Source organism: Pristiophorus japonicus, chromosome 17 (genome assembly GCF_044704955.1).
Source record: "Pristiophorus japonicus isolate sPriJap1 chromosome 17, sPriJap1.hap1, whole genome shotgun sequence".
In the NCBI taxonomy this organism is placed as follows: Eukaryota; Metazoa; Chordata; class Chondrichthyes; family Pristiophoridae; genus Pristiophorus; species Pristiophorus japonicus.
In genome coordinates, this window is record NC_091993.1 from 15746564 (window position 1) to 15766817 (window position 20254).

At 41.1% G+C, this 20254-nt stretch overlaps 1 protein-coding gene across 2 annotated transcripts in view; it reads left to right on the forward strand.

Moving 5' to 3' along the window:
• tmod2 (tropomodulin 2) overlaps nucleotides 1–20254 on the forward strand; it is an 80290-nt gene that overhangs the window by 26102 nt on the left and 33934 nt on the right. For both annotated transcript variants that reach the window (XM_070858420.1, XM_070858421.1), the window contains exons 2-3: nucleotides 14569–14770; nucleotides 16779–16935. In XM_070858420.1, the coding sequence (XP_070714521.1) occupies nucleotides 14645–14770; nucleotides 16779–16935 (283 nt within the window). In that variant the 5' untranslated portion in view covers nucleotides 14569–14644. The remainder of the gene's footprint in view (nucleotides 1–14568; nucleotides 14771–16778; nucleotides 16936–20254) is intronic.

Here is a 20254-nt window from a genome sequence, read left to right on the forward strand (position 1 = left end):
ACAATGATAGTTAAATACATGACAGTTGCTCTTTAAATAACTATAAACATGTATTGGAGCATTAATTAATGCATTACACACAGATCAGGCCACACTGCTTTTATCCATCAGTAATTTAGAAGGGACGGTTAACCTAAAAATATGCAATTAATATTGATTAAGAGGTCAAAAAATCTTTCTGCAGTAACTAATTCTGAAGTGAAATTTAAAAATTGGACTTGCAGAATATACCCAGAATCAATTTGTCGAAGCAGCAGAAAATTTCCACTAACGACAAACTCTGGCAAGTTTGTCTACTTTTCTTTCAAATAGTGCTTTGAGTTTCAGATATAGGTAAGAAAATTTGCTACAATTTCTTTTAATGAAAGCCTGAAGTTTGTTCCACATCATCTCTAACTTTGTTCAGTAAATGTACTGTAAGCAATTTAGAAGGTACTGTGTAATTTGCATTTTTTTCGGTTAACCTTCCCTTTTAAATTACTGATGGATAAAAGCAGTGTGGCCTGATCTGTGTGTAATGCATACTTTACAGATTGTGGTGTAATATGTGCAAAAGTATTTGCATTAAGATGGGCCACGGAGTGAGTCATCTCTGGTACAGTGAGCCATTGATATAACTATTCACCACTTTATCTTCATGGGTGCAATCTCAGGTGGGCATATAATTCTAGTAGAAATTATGGCAATTATTCAGGAGTATTAAAATAGTTCCGTTTAGTCCATGAAAAGGCAAAATCATGAATTGAAAGACTATAATGTCCAATAAGAGCTTAATATTTATAACTAATTAAAGTAGACTACAAAGCTAGGAACAAAACTGGCTTTGATAACAGAAGAGGGAGCAAACTTGCACACCAAAATCTATGCATGTGCTGCTCAGGAGGCACTTTATTTAGCCCTGCAGCATCCAGATGTTTAATTCCTGTAAATCACCACTTCCCACATAAGGATGTCTTAATGGACTGAATTGCATTAAGTTAAATATTAAAATAACATGGAATGCTGAGTATATAATTGGGTAGAATACAGAAATATTGCTACTTGCAAAGAATTAGGCAGTGATCCAGTAAAATAAATTCTGTCAATTGCTATTAAGTTTTTACATCATGAGTTCAAAAATTTTAAAACTCTTTAACAGAATTTAGTCATACAGGTTGGTGTAATTGGCCCACCCCCTCCCAATCGTTTTCTGGGACAACATTTGCCTTCAGTGATATATTGACATCCAGGGGGAATTTCTTTAACATGAGCGCTTGAGACAAAGATCCAAAACCCTTTGAATCTGGTCTCTGCTCTATTGAGAATTTGGGTTCACGATTGAATAGTTGCTGAAATTTGATTTAGTTATTCTCCAATGCTTTAAACTATAATGCAAAACACATCTCTTCATACTTTTAAGAACATAAGAAATAGGAGCAGGAGTAGGCCATACAGTCCCTTGAGCTTGCTCCGCCATTCAATAAGATCATGTCTGTAGTAAATATCGCAATTAAGACTAGAGTGCACTATGGGAAGAGTTTTATCAAACCACTACTAATGGCCCCAAGTTTCCACATGATTTGCTCCTGATTTTTAGGAGCAACTGGTGTAGAACGGAGTATCTTAGAAATCGGAATTCTCGACATTTAGTTTGCTCCAGTTCTAGTCAGTTAGAACAGTTTCACTTTGGAACAGAATTTTTTTTTCAAAAGGGGGTGTGTCCGGCCCACTTGCGCCTGTTTTCAAAGTTTCGTCAGTGAAAACTTACTCCAAACTAACTTAGAATAGAGTAAGTGAAGATTTTTGTACGCTCGAAAAAACCTTGTCTACACTTTAGAAAATCAGGCGTAGGTTACAAATTAGGCGTAGGGAACGAGGTGGGGGTGGGGGGGGGAGAGGGAAGTCATTAAATTCTACAATCAATCCTTAGTTATACTTATACAAATATTATGCAAATAAATCCAACCTGAATAAAAATTTATAAGCAAAGAAAAGATTAAATAAACCATGTTGCTATTTCACACAGGTAGGACCAGCCTTCGAGCTGCTGTGCTTCAGGCAGGCCTTTCATGTTGGAGACAGGCAGGGGTGTGGCGTCAGTGTCTCGACGGCAGCGGCAGCAAGCTTCAAGCTGAGCTGCAGTGCTTGAGGCAGGCCTTCGTTCTCTTCGTGGCTGGCCGCGAAGAAGCAACACCGGACGGACCCGAGGCCATTCGGCCATGAGATATCAGCGGCGTCTGGCTGGCCGGCAGCCGAAGAATCAACACCTGACACGCAGCTCTTTATGGTGCTTGAGGCCATTCGGCCACGCTTTAGGGGCGGCGTCAGTGGCTCGACAGCAGCCGAAGATACAGCAGCAGCCTTCGAGCTGTGAGGGGGACTGAGGCCATTTGGACAGGGAGAGGCAGCCACATCAACAGTTATATTTAAATTTGCAGAATGGGTGCTGCATTGTCAGCACCACGTATTATACAATGGTTTGCCATCAATTCACTGCATAGAGAATTGATTAGAGCTCACCGCACCAGGAACGTCGTAGCCCGTAGGTTGATGGGCAGGAGACCTTACCCACGTCGACAATATCGAACCAGGCGCTCGTACCTGGACATTGTGTGAAAAGGCTGTGTTTTCGCAGAGAAGTTGTCACTGAGATCTGTGATATGGTGAAAGCAGATTTGCAGCCCAGAAGCAGAAGGACAACTGCTTTGTCTGTTGAAGTGAAGGTAACAGCTGCACTTTCTTTCTATGCCTCAGGATCGTTTCAGGCTACAACTGGAGATGTGTGTGCCATCTCTCAACGTGCAATACATGCCTGCGTTTACCAGGTCACGGCTGCACTTTATGCGCGAAGGAATGACCATCAATTTCCCAATGACTGCACAAGCGATCCATGAGAGGGCTGTGGGCTTCTTCAGGATTGCCGGCTTCCCAAAGGTACAGGGCTGCATTGATTGTACCCACATAGCCTTGCGAGCACCTGTGGAGGAATCTGAGCAGTACCGAAATAGGAAAGGTTTCCACTCTATCAATGTGCAGCTCGTGTGTGACGACAAGCAGCGCATCATGTCAGTCGATGCGAGATAGCCTGGCAGCACCCACGATGCGTTCATCCTATGCGACAGCGTTCTATCTGACATGTTTGAGCAGCAGCCAGAAGGGCAGAGCTGGCTACTGGGAGACAAAGGGTACGGCCTGACCACCTGGCTCATGACGCCCATACGCGTGACACTGACACAAGCTGACCGTCAATACAACATGGCGCACATTGCGACGCGCAGCATCATTGAGAGGACGATTGGCATATTGAAACAGCGATTCCGATGCCTGGACCATTCCAGAGGACACTTGCTATACTCTCCCCAGATTGTCGGTCACTTCACTGTTGTGTGCTGCATGCTTCATAACTTAGCCATCATGAGGCAGCAGGAGCTGGTAGTGGAACCCGAAGACCGACGTGAGGGTCCAGTGCATGATAGTATTACGGAAGAGCAGGATGTGGATGATAACGACAATCAGGAAAGCATGCAAGTGCCTGATGCCGAAGCACGAGGTCGGAGGAGGGCTGTCCATCGTGCCCCTTTAACGATTGCTCGAGACTTGCGCCAGCAGCTTATCCGTGAACACTTCAACTACTGATGCCTGAGGGCTCTGCGACCACTTTTGCATATGGACATGTTTATTCTTTGCAGTTGTTCCTACGTTGTGTTGTGTTAATGGAACATGAAACCGTTTTAATGAAAAAATATTTTATTGAAAAGTTAACGTCACTCTAAAAATATTTGTTGTATCAAACTATACTTTTTAATATGACTCTTGAAGATCACTTAAAAACTTGTAAAGTTACAAAACACTTTTTATGTGAAAAATTTTACACTCTTAAGATCACTTACACTTCAAGATCACTTTTTAGATGCAAAATTAAATAATTTACAGAATGTGAGAGCATTTACACTATAAGATCACTTGAAAACCCTGAGATCACTTATGTTGTAAAATTACAAAACTTACAAAACCGTTTCATTGTGAAAAATCTTACACTCTGAAGAACACTTAAACTTCAGGATCACTTTTTAGGTGCAAAATTAAATAAGATACAAAAAAAGCGAGAGCATTTACACTATAAGATCACTTAAAAACCATAAGATCCCTTATAAGTTGTAAAGTTACAAAACTTACAAAACAATTTCAATTTGAAAAACGCTACTACAGCTACATCAAGAACAAAAGCAGCAAAGAAAGACTGCAACCATGTCTCATCCATATCTCCGTGAATGTTCACTTCCTCATGGGGGTGTCATTTGATTGGCTGGGCTGTGTGCCCTTATTGCAGCAGCTACCTCAACCAGGCCCATCCTGACGGCCTGTGCCGACACTTGCATGCTCTCCCTGATGGCCTGTGCCATCATTTGCATGCCCTCCCTGACTGCCTGTGCCGTCGATTGCACTCCCTCGGACATTCCCTCCCTAAGTTCCTGTGTCATTACTGCTATTTCTCCCGTCAGGACCGTCAACTCTTCACCTACTGCACTGACGCCACCGATGAGTGATCGGGTAAACTCATTGGTCTCCATACCCAATGCCACAACCTGAGTTGCATCTGTTGCACGCTGCATCTCAGGAGAGCGTGTCTTCAATCTCCTTCTCCTCTGCCTGGGTCTGCCTTGTGGCACCACTACACTGGGAGGCGCGGGCATGGACGGTGGGACGCTCGGTGTTGCAAGCGGAACCACGATACAGGGAGGCGCAGGCTGGGACTATGGGACGCTCTGTGTTCCAGACGGCTGAACTGGAGGGAGAGGCTCAGGCTGGAATGGTGGGATGGTCTGTGTTGCAGACGGCAGAACTAGAGAGAGGCTCGGGCTGGAACGGTAGGGCGCTCGGTGTTCCAGACGACAGCACTTGAGTGCGAGCCGTGGGCTGGAATGTTGGACGAAGGGGTGTAAACTGCTCCATGATATCAGCAGCAACACTGGGACCCGAAGCGTTGGAATCAAAACCATAGTAGGTGGAACCAGAACCTACGCGAGAGGGAGGCGCAGGCTCGGACGGTAGTGCACTGACTAGAATGCTGCATTATACCAGCAGCACCACTGGGACCCGCAACATCGGAAGCGAAACCATGGAAGGTGGACGCAAGACCTATGCTAGGGGTTGAAACTCTGATGCCCCTTGATGGGGGCTCATAAACATTAAATTGGAAGCTCTCCCCTGCAGACATTTGTCATCGCTGCCATCATCCAGTCTGGATTGTCCGCAGCTGGTTGTACTGGTTCTTGTTCTGTACCCTCAGGATCCTCAGGGTTGGCAGCAGCAGCGTCGTCGTCGTCGTCGTCGTCGTCGTCATCATCATGTTCTGCAAAATACATCAGAACAGCAAGGGAGGGGGCTGGGTGGGTGGCATGAGTACTCTCTCACATAGCAGGCCAGGCAGCAGGTTGATTTAAAGGGCCATGATGCATTTTCAGGACTTGCCCTCTTCCTCGCGTGCGGGCCCAGCTTGTGCTGTACCGATTGCTTTTTTCCATGTACGACTCATCATAGCAGCTACCCTTTGTTCCAAGGGTGTCAGTGGATGCAGATTGGGCACGCCTCCTCCTGTCCGAGTTGCCTCCCTTTTGTTGTGGGCCAATTTCTTCTGCTAAGAGTAAAATATAACTTTTCAGAGTGTGTCCGTCTGCAAGGTGGGACATACAGATAGCCAGGTTACAATTACGATTAAATTAAAAATGGGAAATATTACTTACACTAACTACTTGACCAAGGTCGTGCCATTTCTTTTTACAATTACCTCCAGATCTCCTGGTATGCAACACTGCGCAGTAATCTTCTGCAACTTGGTTCCAGTGTTTCTTCATTTCTTTTGGTGGCACTTTTATGCGACCTCTGTTACTGGTATCTAGCTCCTGGTATCTAGCTCCTGCCATCTCTGCTCAATTACGTTGACTAATATCTCCACTTCCTCATGCAAGAAATTCTTTGTTCTTGGTGGACGTTGATCCATTGCAAAGTTGAATTGGCACTCTTATTTCTCCAAACACACAGTCCTTAATTTGCATGCACCAATGCAGCACTGGTTCTGCAAGTTTAGCAGTGAAAAGCTGAACTCACTCTTTCAGCAGGTGATTTATTCAGCAGTGCTGCTAAAAGCACTCCCTCACACAGAAATATCAAAAAAAATTAAATTACAAGCCTTTGCAGGGTCCAAGAAACAAATCTTCACTTTTTCTGCAGTCTTTTTAAAAATGGCCGAGTGCCAATGTTTGTGAGACTGCGCATGCGCGCACGCTCCAACGCACACGCGCAGGGTTGCCGGCACCACGAAGGCTAATTTAAATTGTACCCGCCCCCTGCTACTTAGAAAATCGGCGCGCGTGTTAGGCTCCGCCCCCTGCTGCGAAGAACGCGCCGCGCCAAGCAGACATCGAGCTCGAATATCGGACTTTTTTTAGGCGCAGTTTTCGCCGCGGGACGAAACTTGGGCCAATATGTTAAAGTTTGTGAACACAGAGCTGTGGGGCATGATCTCTGGTCAGTTGCGGTGCTGACCATAACTTACTCAACTTGACTATTAATTTGTGTGATGTAAATTGTGTCCCATGGCTCAGTTTTTGCTTCATTACCTTTTGTCTAGTTGTGACTGAAGCTGTTCAAACCTCTGACAACTGCAAAAGCAATGACTTTGTGCCAATATACAAGAGTTAAACCATGTTGCAAACATGTCACGTCTGGCTCTTGCAGCATTTGTTGTACATCCCTACTCGGTGATTTCTTTAATATGATATGAGGTCGGTAACATCAGAAAATTTAGTCATTGAAAGCAAACTTTTCGGAAGGGCAGTGGTTTGATCAGTTGATATTCTAGCTATAAGCAAACAAAGTTGGCTTGGAAATTACACTTGATGAAGTGGAAGACCACTGTTTAACTACAGGCCAACAAATTCCTCAACAAAAATGTTGAGTGGGATTGTGAGATAATGTTTCTGGCAGGGAGCAAACTCCCATTTGGAACCTGATGCATGCAATTCCCATTTTTTATTGTTTTGTTTCTACCCTTTCTTTAGCTGTAACATCTGTTCAACTGAATATTCCCAGAACGGAAATCTGAGCTTTCTATCAAACTGCTTTGGTTTACTGAATATAAAAAGTTCCAAACGACCCTGAGCACCATTGTCCATTTTGTGATCCTTATGTTTTTCTTTAAATGTGGAAGCTAATAGTTTTTAGTTTTAATAATCAACCATTATATTTTATTAAGTTTCGTTATTCTTCAACATCCATTTCATTGCTGGTTATGTGGTCATTTGGGTTTATTTCTGGTTATTGGCATCAAGTCAAATTGCAAAGAGGAATCTAATTTGCAGTTGCTCTCATGCTAGCAACCTGACACATTTGTGCTTCATGTACTAAAGGGAGATGCATACTTTAAATCAGGGATGTCTAACATTTTGGAGCCTGGTGCCAGGTAGTTATGTCAAAATCAGAATGGGCTGCGTGATTATCCAAACATGTAAGCTCTGTTATACAAGTTCAAATCTACCTGTACAGAAATTGAGATTCTCTCTCTCTCTCGCTCGCGCGCGCGCACACAACAGATCCCATACCTGCCACCCCGTGGAAATTTGAAGGGCTTTGCATGCTTAGTGAAAAGTGGGGGCAGGAAGACGAGTTTTTGAGCTGGATTTGACCACAGGGCCATGTGTTGGATACCTCTAAAGTAATGCACTGTGAACTATGCTTACTGTTAAACTTTTTTCTCTCTACCTGTGACATGTAGCCGTTTAAGTGCAATGAAATCGGTCAGTCACAATTTCAAGCTTTTTTTTCCCCTTCCTGTCTTTCTGAAAATATTGTTCCAATCACTACTTTTGGGGAATGTTAGCATTTAAGTTGTGCTTACTTTTGCAATTAGCACTTGCTGCTTGACCTCCCATTCTTCATATTTTAGGCCTTGGCCACCTTGCTTTATCCACATATACTTCATCACTAAGTTTGTGGGGCTATACAGCAGGTGTGTGGTAAACATGCTATACTGTAATCTTGCACAATATTTAATATTTAACTTGATCTTGTAACCTTTTAAAACTAAATTCTGCCATTGCTGCTGGTTGGTAATAGAAAATAATGCACACGAGATAAGGATAAGTTATTTGTAACTCGTTGACTTCCAGTAGTTGCTTATTTTCAAAGTTTAAACTTTAGATGTGCTCTAACTTTTGCATAACTGCGGAAATGCAAATCTAAGCATGGTTAAGAATAGTTCTACTATTTGAAGTATAATTGAAATAATGACTCAATTTGATTATCAATACAATAGGTATTAGAATGACTACTAAGTAGCTCTGCAGGGAGTGTACATAATTTGAGTAGTGCTGAATTAATGCCCGACTGGATCCATTGTATATGCATTTTAGGAATTGTAGTCAGTTCCCTCTTTTCTTGCGTGGACTCTTCCAGTGGCAGCAGCTGGTGAGTGGGACCTTGCGATTGATGTGCAACCGCGCACCTTAGGGGGAACGTTGGTACTAGTATGTGGAAATTGGTTTCAAATCCACCAAACCCCATCTGTTGGTGCCTTGTGCCAGAAGAGACCTGAAATCTTTGAACGGCTGTGTTTTTAAAAAAACTGGGCAAAAGTGAATTGAACTGGGAAATGATCAAAGCCACAAAAAGGGGCTAGTAACAAAAAAGTGTCAAGCTTGATGTGAACACCAAAACCTAACTTAGAATCTTTGGTCATGAGTTGGCAGAAAGGCTTGTGGTTGTAAATGCTTCACGGTAAACTTGATAAAGGTTTGAGCCGAATACTTCCTCCTAAACCTTTTGATAGATGAAATTACCTGCAAGGATTATTTAATATAGTGTACATCTTTGTATGACGATGACATCACTATGTAAATATAGTGAAACTGTTTTTCTACCAGTATATAATGTAAAAATTGAAGTGCTATAAAACTGACATTGGCATTTTATACTGTCGTGTGAAACTGTTCCCTTGATCTATAATGTCGATCCCTACTGGGTTGGATAGGAATGCTTCACTATAACATCACATTGCATTTGTTTTCCCTGTTGTATTCACAGCAGAAATTATACACTAGACCTAAAGGCTGCCCTGTGCTAGGCTCTTTTTTTAAGGGGATGGTGCTGCTTTTCTTGGTGCTTATGGTGAGCCTGTAAACTGCACAGAAAATTTGAGACTGGAATTTAGCCTAATTGTAGAAAGTTTCATGTCTGTTTCCTACAGAGTACTACAGCAATCTTGTAGCTGCCTTTTGAGTTAGTATCAGTCACAGTGGCATCCTTGTAGATTGTTCTGATAAAGTGAAGGGTGTTTTGTGCCTTGAGTGCTGTATGAATCTAGTTTTGATTTTGTTAGTTGAGCAGATCCAAGAGCTTAAGAGATGTGCTGAAGCTTTGAGTATATATGCAATCACTTTGGAGACTGTTCTACTTGCTAAACAAAAAGAACAGGAATTGTCTTGCATCTGAAATAAATTTCAAGCTTTTACTGAAGCAATGCTTATACATTTTTGTTCCAATTGTGGTAAACCAACATGAGCGTGCTACTGGTGGACCTATGTTAGCCTGCTTCTGAGCAAAGTCCATTTTCTGGCTTGGCTCATTATCCAAGTAGTTGTTTAATCCATTTGTTGTCTATTTCTCTCGTCAGAGTAATACCATGATATCCACAACATTCCCAGGTGTTCTTGCTGTTTTTCAGTGTGGCCTAATCATTCAGGTTCTTTTGTGTAACTTCATATAATGTACTGTTTAATAAAGGTCTGGTATTGATCAATGTAATGTATCAGAAATTCATTTGAATCATTTTCATTTTATATAAAACATCTTTGCCTGTTTATTGCTGAACATGCAGTGTTTGTGTATATTTGAATCATTTGTATATCTAAATGGAACTTAGGACTGAAGTGTTCAGTGAAGTTCCAACAGAAAGCAGATGTATAATGAAAATTGTTTGATTTTTGGACAGTTGGCATAGAGAGGGGTGGTAAGGTATTTAATGCTTCCTCCCTCTCCTCCCCCTCCTCTCACCTCCCACAAAATATGATATACAAGTGGAATGCACTTCATTTCACTGCATTCCCCAATTTTTAAAATGTGCTGTGTGCAGGTAAGACTCCCAGCAACAACCCAGACTCGTAAAATTATCTCTGCAGTGTCTGAAGTGGAAAAAACTGACTTGGTGCACACCCAAAATGAAATAATTTGTCCTGTTTTATCCTCTGCCCTCTAATTAAACATTTGCACCATTGTGCCCTTGCTGGCTCATTCCCATTTCCCCCTGTCTTTTCCCAATAATCCTGCAAATGTTTCCCCTTCCAGTATTTATCCAATTCTCTTTTGAAGGTTTATTATTGAATCTGCTTCCACCACCCTTTCAAGCAGTGCATTCCAGATCATGACCATTCGCTGTGTAAAAAGAATTCTCTTCGTCTTGCCTCTGGTTCTTTTTGTCAATTGCCTTAAATCTCTGTCCTGGGGTTACTGACCCTCCTACTGAAAACAGTTTCTCCTTTTTGCCTATCAAAATCCTTCATGATTTTGAACACCTCTATTAAATCACCCCTCCCCAGCTTCTCTAGTCTCTCCATGTAACTGAAGTTCTGCATTCATGGTACCATTCTAGTAAATCCCCTCTGCCTGCTCAAGGCTTTGACATCCTTCCTAACGTGTAGTGCCCAGAATTGGACACAATACTCTAGCTGGAGCCTAACCAGTGATTTATAAAAGGTCGAGCATAACTTCCTCACTTTTGCACTCTAGACTTCTGCTTATAAAGCAAAGTATCACACATGCTTTTTTAACAGCCTTCTCATTGTCTGATCACATTCAAAGATGTGTGTGCATGGAACACCAGGTCTGTGTTTCTGCACCCCCTTTAAAATTGTATCATTTTGTTTTTATTGCCTCTCCTCATCCTTCCTACCAAAATACATCTCTTCAAGCTTCTCTGCATTAAATTGCGTCTGCCCAGTTCACCAGTCTGCCTATGTCCTGCAGCCTGTTACTATCCTCCACGAGTTTTGTGTTGTCTGCAAATTTTGAAATTCTGCCTTGTATACCCAGGTCATTAATATATATCAAAAAAAAGCAGTGGTCCTAATACTGACCCAAGGGGAGCATTACTGTATACTTCAAATAAAACCCAAACTTGTATTTGCTTGTAACCTGTTGCGTGACTTTTTTTTATTTGGTAGGAAATGAGAGGAGCTGAAGAGAGTTGGCTCTAGTATGTAATATGTAATGCCAGATGCTGGGGATGCGTAGTGTAAAGATTTAATTATTTGCAGGCAATGCCCTGCTCAGTGTTGCAGTATTAAGGTACTGGCAGTCCTTCAATTTCTAACCAATGGCGTGAGATTAAATTGGCACTCTTCGCAAACCTTTAAAAGGGCTCTTTTTTTGGAGCCAGAATGTTAATTTGATTTTCCAGATTGACAACCATGATCTGGTACATGATTCCTATTTTGGATGGGAAAGTGAGTTTACTGCCCTATTGACATCAACTTAAATTGACAGCAATCATTATCTTTGCACAATCATTAGACATTTTAACAAAAGCAGTGCGTCAAAAGTTAACTTGAATGGAACTTTATAATTCACACTTTATTTGCATTAAAAATCACACTTGCTGAAGTCTTTAGTTGCTTTAGAAAGAACTTGCATTTATATGGTGCTGTTCATAACCTAAGGATGTCCTAAAGTGCTTCACAGCCAATTAATTCGTTTTTCCAAGTGTAGCTACGATTGTAATGAAGGGAAATGCGGCAACCAATTTGCATACAGCAAAATTCCATGAACAGCAGTGAGAGAAATGACCAGGTAATTGGATTTAGTGATGTTGATTGAGATAAGTATTGACCAGGACTCCAAAAGAATTCCGCCGCTGCTTTGAAGAGTACCATGGGATCCTTTACATCCACCGGAGGGCAGATGGTGCCTCAGTTTAACGTGGCTATCAAGGGAAATCAGGGATAGTATTAAAGCCAAGGAAGTGGCATACAAATTGGCCAGAAATAGCAGCGAACCTGGGGACTGGGAGAAATTTAGAACTCAGCAGAGGAGGACAAAGGGTTTGATTAGGGCAGGGAAAATGGAGTATGAGAAGAAGCTTGCAGGGAACATTAAGACAGATTGCAAAAGTTTCTATAGATATGTAAAGAGAAAAAGGTTAGTAAAGACAAACGTAGGTCCCCTGCAGTCAGAATCAGGGGAAGTCATAACGGGGAACAAAGAAATGACGGACCAATTGAACAAGTACTTTGGTTCGGTATTCACGAAGGAGGACACGAACAACCTTCCGGTTATAAAAGGGGTCGGGGGGTCTAGTAAGGAGGAGGAACTGAGGGAAATCCTTATTAGCCGGGAAATTGTGTTGGGGAAATTGATGGGATTGAAGGCCGATAAATCCCCAGGGCCTGATGGACTGCATCCCAGAGTACTTAAGGAAGTGGCCTTGAAAATAGTGGATGCGTTGAGTCATTTTCCAACATTCCATTGACTCTGGATCAGTTCCTATGGAGTGGAGGGTAGCCAATGTAACCCCACTTTTTAAAAAAGGAGGGAGAGAGAAAACAGGGAATTATAGACCGGTCAGCCTGACATCGGTAGTGGGTAAAATGATGGAATCAATTATTAAGGATGTCATAGCAGTGCATTTGGAAAGACATGACATGATAGGTCCAAGTCAGCATGGATTTGTGAAAGGGAAATCATGCTTGACAAATCTTCTGGAATTTTTTGAGGATGTTTCCAGTAGAGTGGATAAGGGAGAACCAGTTGATGTGGTATATTTGGACTTTGAGAAGGCGTTCGACAAGGTCCCACACAAGAGATTGATGTGCAAAGTTAGAGCACATGGGATTGGGGGTAGTGTGCTGACATGGATTGAGAACTGGTTGTCAGACAGGAAGCAAAGAGTAGGAGTAAATGGGTACTTTTCTGAATGGCAGGCAGTGACTAGTGGGGTACCGCAAGGTTCTGTGCTGGGGCTCCAGCTGTTTACACTGTACATTAATGATTTAGATGAGGGGATTAAATGTAGTATCTCCAAATTTGCGGATGACACTAAGTTGGGTGGCAGTGTGAGCTGCGAGGAGGATGCTGTGAGGCTGCAGAGCGACTTGGATAGGTTAGGTGAGTGGGCAAATGCATGGCAGATGAAGTATAATGTGGATAAATGTGAGGTTATCCACTTTGGTGGTAAAAACAGAGAGGCAGACTATTATCTGAATGGTGACAGATTAGGAAAAGGGGAGGTGCAAAGAGACCTGGGTGTCATGGTACATCAGTCATTGAAGGTTGGCATGCAGGTGCAGCAGGCGGTTAAGAAAGCAAATGGCATGTTGGCCTTCATAGCAAGGGGATTTGAGTACAGGGGCAGGGAGGTGTTGCTACAGTTGTACAGGGCATTGGTGAGGCCACACCTGGAGTATTGTGTACAGTTTTGGTCTCCTAACCTGAGGAAGGACATTCTTGCTATTGAGGGAGTGCAGCGAAGGTTCACCAGACTGATTCCCGGGATGGCGGGACTGACCTATCAAGAAAGACTGGATCAACTGGGCTTGTATTCACTGGAGTTCAGAAGAATGAGAGGGGACCTCATAGAAACGTTTAAAATTCTGACGGGGTTAGACAGGTTAGATGCAGGAAGAATGTTCCCAATGTTGGGGAAGTCCAGAACCAGAGGTCACAGTCTAAGGATAAGGGGTAAGCCATTTAGGACCGAGATGCGGAGGAACTTCTTCACCCAGAGAGTGGTGAACCTGTGGAATTCTCTACCACAGAAAGTTGTTGAGGCCAATTCACTAAATATATTCAAAAAGGAGTTAGATGAGGTCCTTACTACTAGGGGGATCAAGGGGTATGGCGAGAACGCAGGAATGGGGTACTGAAGTTGAATGTTCAGCCATGAACTCATTGAATGGCGGTGCAGGCTAGAAGGGCCGAATGGCCTACTCCTGCACCTATTTTCTATGTTTCTATGTCCCATTTGAAAGACGGCAACTCCGAGAGTGCAGCACTCCCTTAATACTTAGTAGTCTAGATTAAAGTGGAAGCTGGGACAGTGAATAAATTTAAGACAGAAATAGGCAGTTTCTTAAATGATAAGGGGTTATGGGAAGTGGGCAGGGAAGTGGAGCTGAGTCCATGATCTGATCAGCCATGATATTGAATGGCGGAGCAGGCTCGAGGGGCTGTATGGCCTACTCCTCCTATTTATGTTATCTATTCAATCTCTGGAGTGGGGCTTGAACCTATGGCCTTCTGGCTGAGAGGCATGAGTGCTACCAGAATCGAGGCTGATTCCTGAGGCTTCATGTTGCTAACTATCGAATTGTTTGGGTTGTGTAACAGTTAATGCTGTCTGCAAAGTAGGTACAATACTGCCTACTTGTTTCAGAGGCATTTTCTTTAATTTATCATATGTTTGGAAAAATGTTAAATTTTATTTAGCCTTGCTACAGATTTATATTTCAGAAGCTTGAATCCCCTTTTTCCAGCATCAAAATGTAATTTGGAAAAGCTTTGCACTGGTTTAAAATATTTCTTTGCACTTTTCTTTGGCAGAAATCTACATATCTGGTTAAAGATTGAATTGTTAGATTGCCGCAGAATAAAGTCACAAGTTACTGTTGCTGAAGAGATGGCGCTGCCATTCAAAAAGGAACTGGAGAAGTACAAGGATATTGATGAGGATGAGCTTCTGGACAAACTGAGCGAGGCAGAATTGAAGCAGCTGGAAACTGCCCTTGAGGAGCTGGATCCAGAGGTGGGGATTGAAATTTTGGATGACTTTTTCCAGAGATAGTGTCTATTTGGACTTAATATCGCTTCAAAAATAATTATAGCTATTTGACATCTATTTTTGGAAACATTAATATCCAAACAGACACTATCTCTGGAAAAAGTGGTCGTCATGAGGTTGGTTAACAGAAATATTTAATAAAAACTTAGAAAAAGAATTATGAATTAAGATAAATAAGCTTTGGATCATGCTCTAAGCAACCTTAAACTCCACACAGGAAGCTCATTACCACCTATGTTATGCTGTTACGTAAAACTAACTTGAATTATTACGTGGGAACACTATATAAATGCTCCTTTCACTCCTTTTCCCATTAACCTACCCTCCAACTGCCTTTTGATTTTTGGCATTTTCCCACAGCAACATAACTGATCAACAATTCAGTTGCATGGATGATTCCCTTCACCACCCACCAATTACCATGATTGTGCTGCTAGAAATGAAATTATATAATTTTTTGTTGCAGCTTGTGTTGGCTGTGATTTTAGTGATGCATTGAAAGTACTTGCCCCATGCATCTGCCAGGGTGTCTGAGGGTTGGTACAAGTTAATGCCCAGACTTTCAAAACCAGTCTCCACATCTACATTAAATCCTGTACCTTGAGTGAGATCCAATTATTTTATTTTTGTTTGAGGTGTGTACATTTACATGTGGCCATTTACTCAATCACCTCTAATCACACACACTCCCTGCAAATGTTCAATGTTAGAAAAACACTCATACCTCTGCTCTCGTCCATTCCACTAATATTGAGGAGCGTGTGGCTGTTGGGGGATGGAGTTGGAGGAACAGGGAGAGGAGCAAAAGTCTAATGTAACACAGACCCTGAAGCTTTTGGACACCAAAGTTAATGTCATGAGAGCATTGTTGACATGATGGGGAATAGTGAGGTACACTGCATATTGTATAAGATGCCAGAGAAAAAGTAGCTTTTTTTTTGAGAAAAACTATTTCCTTTGCTCATGAGGGAAAATATAATTAGCAATTTAATGTATTCCATATATGGTGCTTGGGGATGGTGTCGCAGATAACTAATGTTATGGGGAGATGTGGAAAAATTGAAGGCATATGTGCATTTTAACTTCCAACAATTTGCTTTTATATAAGCACCTTTTTATTGGAGAAATGTCCTGAGATATGAAGAAAATGGACATTAGATGGCGTCCTCATTGGTCCACTAATGCATGGTTCCTTTCTCCGTATAATAGTGATGCGCTATTAGGCAGACAATGGATAACTTCAATAATCGATAAACGGAGTGCAATTAGGAGCAGTACAAATATAGAAATGGGTCTGGTTCTGATTTTTTGCTTTTTTTCTTCCTCTTTCCACCCTCAATCCTTGGCAGTCAATTTCAAGCTGTTATGTATGCATAGTGTGTATATGATAGCATATGTATGTGTATATTTATATTATGGTAAACATCCTCTTCTAATTCTAGCTTTCCCCCCCCCCCCCCCCAAGTCTCTGATTTACGGAGACTGATGCAATACAATTAGCCATATCTCCTTCTCCTTTCTCCCTCCCCCCCCCCCATCTCTCCACATACCCAATTCAGTGGTATCCTCGTCAGTTCATTAATATTTGGATAGCTGCACTATAACACAAGCGCGCGCACTCCACAGTAAGTTTAATATGTTAATCATTGCTGGGGAGCAGCAAGGAAGAAAAAAGCCGGGCAGAACAAGGCTCACTTCTACATTTGTACCATTTGCATCTTGTCATTGTTCATATTGTTCTGATCTCTAGGTGTTCAGTGGCAGCCACATGCCTTTTAACATTCTGAATCTGAGATATTTTCATATTCTGTTTATCATTATTTCTATAAGTTATGGTATATTTAAAAAGATGGTCAGCTTTACTTATGCTATTTCTAAAGCTTGAGCCTATTTTTTGTGTATCTACATGTTAAAATGATGTTTGATATGGTGTGTTTAGTCTTCTAAAATAGTGTTTTTTCTACTGTCCTAGCATGCACTCTTGCCAGCAGGTTTTCGTCAGAAGGACCAGACTGTCAAAACCCCAACAGGCCCCTATGATAGAGATCAACTTCTAACATTCTTGGAGAAGGAGGCCTTGGAGTATAAGGACAGGGAGGATTTTGTGCCTTTCACAGGGGAGAAAAAAGGTACTTTACTAGCCTTGCTTGACTCTGCAGGCTCATTATTCTCTTGCATGTTTCTGTCTTTGGGGAGGGAATTAAAGAATGGTGAATTCACTAAACAAATTAGAAATCTACCTCCATTTTCTATCTTTGACTTATAAATTAAGCAGAAGCAGATAGGTGAAACCACATGCAAATACATAGCAGTTTTATTTAATCGTTTCATCTTACTTAACAATGTGCCTTAATTATGACATTGTTAAGCATTTCATTAAAAAAATCAAATCATTTGACTGTTTTAATGTCAAAGTTCAGTATATTTTGTAACCAAAAATTCTCCAATATAGTATCTTGACAATATTAAAATAGTCTTTCACAGTTCAATACTTTCAATGGTATGCAACTTATTATGAATAGAAAAGGTTGCCTCCATTTTGGATGCGATTTTCTATGTTAATGCACTCTAAACATGGTTTTTAGACAATGAAATGGCAAACGTTTGTTTTTTTTTAAGGCTGAAGTCCAAGAAATCCCCTATAGTAAGAGCAATCTGAAGTTTGATTAGAAAGGGTAAAATCATCTCTAAATATTAATGGGAATTGTGTCGTCCCCACTGCTAATCAGGAAACATATTTTAAAAATGCAAAGATTAAGTTACATTGTAATAAAATCCATACGCGAGGGTTTGAAACATTCCTGCTATGCATCAGAAATGCTAATTATCGTATTTAAATGTGTTGCAACTGAGGAGAAAGAGATTCTTTAATAACATAATGGAATTTAATGTAGTTACCATTTTTTTTCTGATAAGATGTGTTGGTACTAGTTGGAGACATGTATCTAGCTCGAAAATGAGTTTGCGCAGAAGTAACTTTAACCCCATTAGGAAAGTGTTTGAAATGGGAAATGTCAAAACATAGCTGTATTAAATGCACACTTAATGCTCTAATGCATCTCTTATTCCAAGTAATTCTTCTTGACTTTCATAGCACCAGCATTTCCAACTAGTAACGGTGCCAAATTATAAGTATTTCCTCAGTTTTGAACACTGTTGAGAATAAGCTTCCCATGACTGTAGCCGGTTCTTTTTTGCGAGTTTGTAAACAAGTGCACAGTGTAGCTTTTAAAGGTAGAGCCTGAAGGCTCCCAAAACTGGTAAGTAAAATTCCCCAAACACTTAAAAAAATTCTTAGTCTTCCTCATTACAAAGCTGGATCCAGGGTCCTGTCTTGTTTTTTGTGTGCTTTCTTTGAAGAACATAACTAATCATTTCACTAGAATAGAGAATATCCAAGCTTGAGATTGAAGACATGTTTTTACTAAGCAACAACTTATCAAACGTCAACTTGAATAATGTTAATTACTGATATGAGAAGTATCTTGATCTGTAGGTTCATGATTTTACAAATCTTTTGGGCTTTTTCTGCTAATAGTTTTTATTAACCTGTATATAAACATGAGTCTTAAGACCACTTGGATCCTTTTTTTTCAGCACATCTTTCATAATTGCAGAATATTAGGAACATCTTTCACAAGTATTTACTAGACACCAGCCTACAATGATGCTACAATTCAGTTACTTGTGTAAAATATTATTTAAATACATGGTTATACTTTTATCTCCTCTCCTCCCCCCCCCCCCCCCCCACCCCCCCTTCCAACCCAAGTTCTAGTAATCATGATAATGGGCCTACAAAGAGCTTTTTACTTGGATGGAATTCTTGTAACTTTTTGTGGCTAGCAGATTAGCACCATTTATTTATTGCGACGACTGTTCTTGAGCTTTCTTGGCCTTTCACTGATGTTTTACTGCTGAAACCGTCCCTTTAGGTCTGAAGCCAAGGATAGAATAAAATTCAAAAACCTGTTAGTTTTTCTTTTCTGTCCCAAAACATGGTACTTGACTGAGTAGGTGTCAAATTCCATGGATGCCTTGAAGACTTCCACTTGGGTAGATCTGCTGGAACAATGTCCTACGCCGTACAAAAGCAACCCTTAGTTCTGTTCCTTCTGTTTTTATTGGTCTGATTGCATGTCATGAGAACTACCTAAAATCCAGCAGTGTTTTCTTTAAAGTTCTGCATCAAATCAAAAATTGCTTCTGTTGCAAGCAACCAAGAATAGTTGCTTTTGGTTCCTTCTCTTGACTATTACACCTTGTGTAAGGCTTACTCAACTGTCTAGAATCTGAAGGGATTGGAGCAGAACTTGTATAATTAAAAACTAATTGTGATTATTGAGCACCTGATGTCTGAGAACGGCTCGCATACTAGTATGTGCAATCTGGTAAACAATATCCCATAAAATGCACGTACCCCGCAAGGCTAATGTATGATTCAGCTGTAACTAGCTGCGCTGTAGCTTATCACTCATCAGTGCCAGTTAAATCCCATGATTGAGAAAGATAATTATTAAAATAACAGTACAGAAGACCTGATTCCTAGCTGCACAAATGGAGCCTTATGGCTAACATGGTGAGGCTTTGACATTCTTCAGCTTACAGCCTCCCAGATCAAAGATTCCTAAGCTTTTACATTGGTCAAAGTTGGTACTGTTAGAGGTTGTGTTGATTACTTCACTTCATATATTGGAGAGACGCCTCACTGATGGATATGTCAGGAATTTGCACCTTAACAAATCTACCTATACTGTAGGTTACTAATGCATTATAGAGTTAGGTGTTGAATACAGCAGTCCTGATGTAAACCTTGCCTTTTGAGATTGCAACTAGCAAGTGGTTTTAACCCTTTTACAATCATTGAATTCCACAAATGAGGAAATAAATATACCTGTATTAGCTAATGAGGGAGTCCACCCTGAACTCCCCTCGGTACTTAAATGAGTTGAAACTGCTTTTCACTCCTGAAGTCAATAATTTTTCCTGCAGAGATAGTTATCTTATAACAGTGTAATTCAGCACTGGAAAAGCGCTTCAGCTGGATTTGCAAACCACTAAACTCTGAATATCTAGCCTCAATGGGATGTGATATTTACCAAATTCGCATGGCAGGTTTTCAGATGTGCTGGGGAAACTGCATCATCAAATACCACAGTCAAAAATGGTTTGAAATGCTGTACTAACTTCTGTGACAATACTTCACAGAAATCGTATCTCCTATGGCCAAACATTGCTGGGCTGATAATGTTGGCAACACAGTCCAGATTGCCATTTGCAGTATCCAAACAGTCGGGCCTAATGGCATGTCTGAACTAGCGGTTATTCTGAGCACACATAACTTGGCTGTAGAATAGATGTCCGGTAATTCCACCTGTGGAATTTATTTCCATTATTTATAATGCTTTTCAGTTGGCACTGTAACTGATTCCTACTCTGTAGTAATGA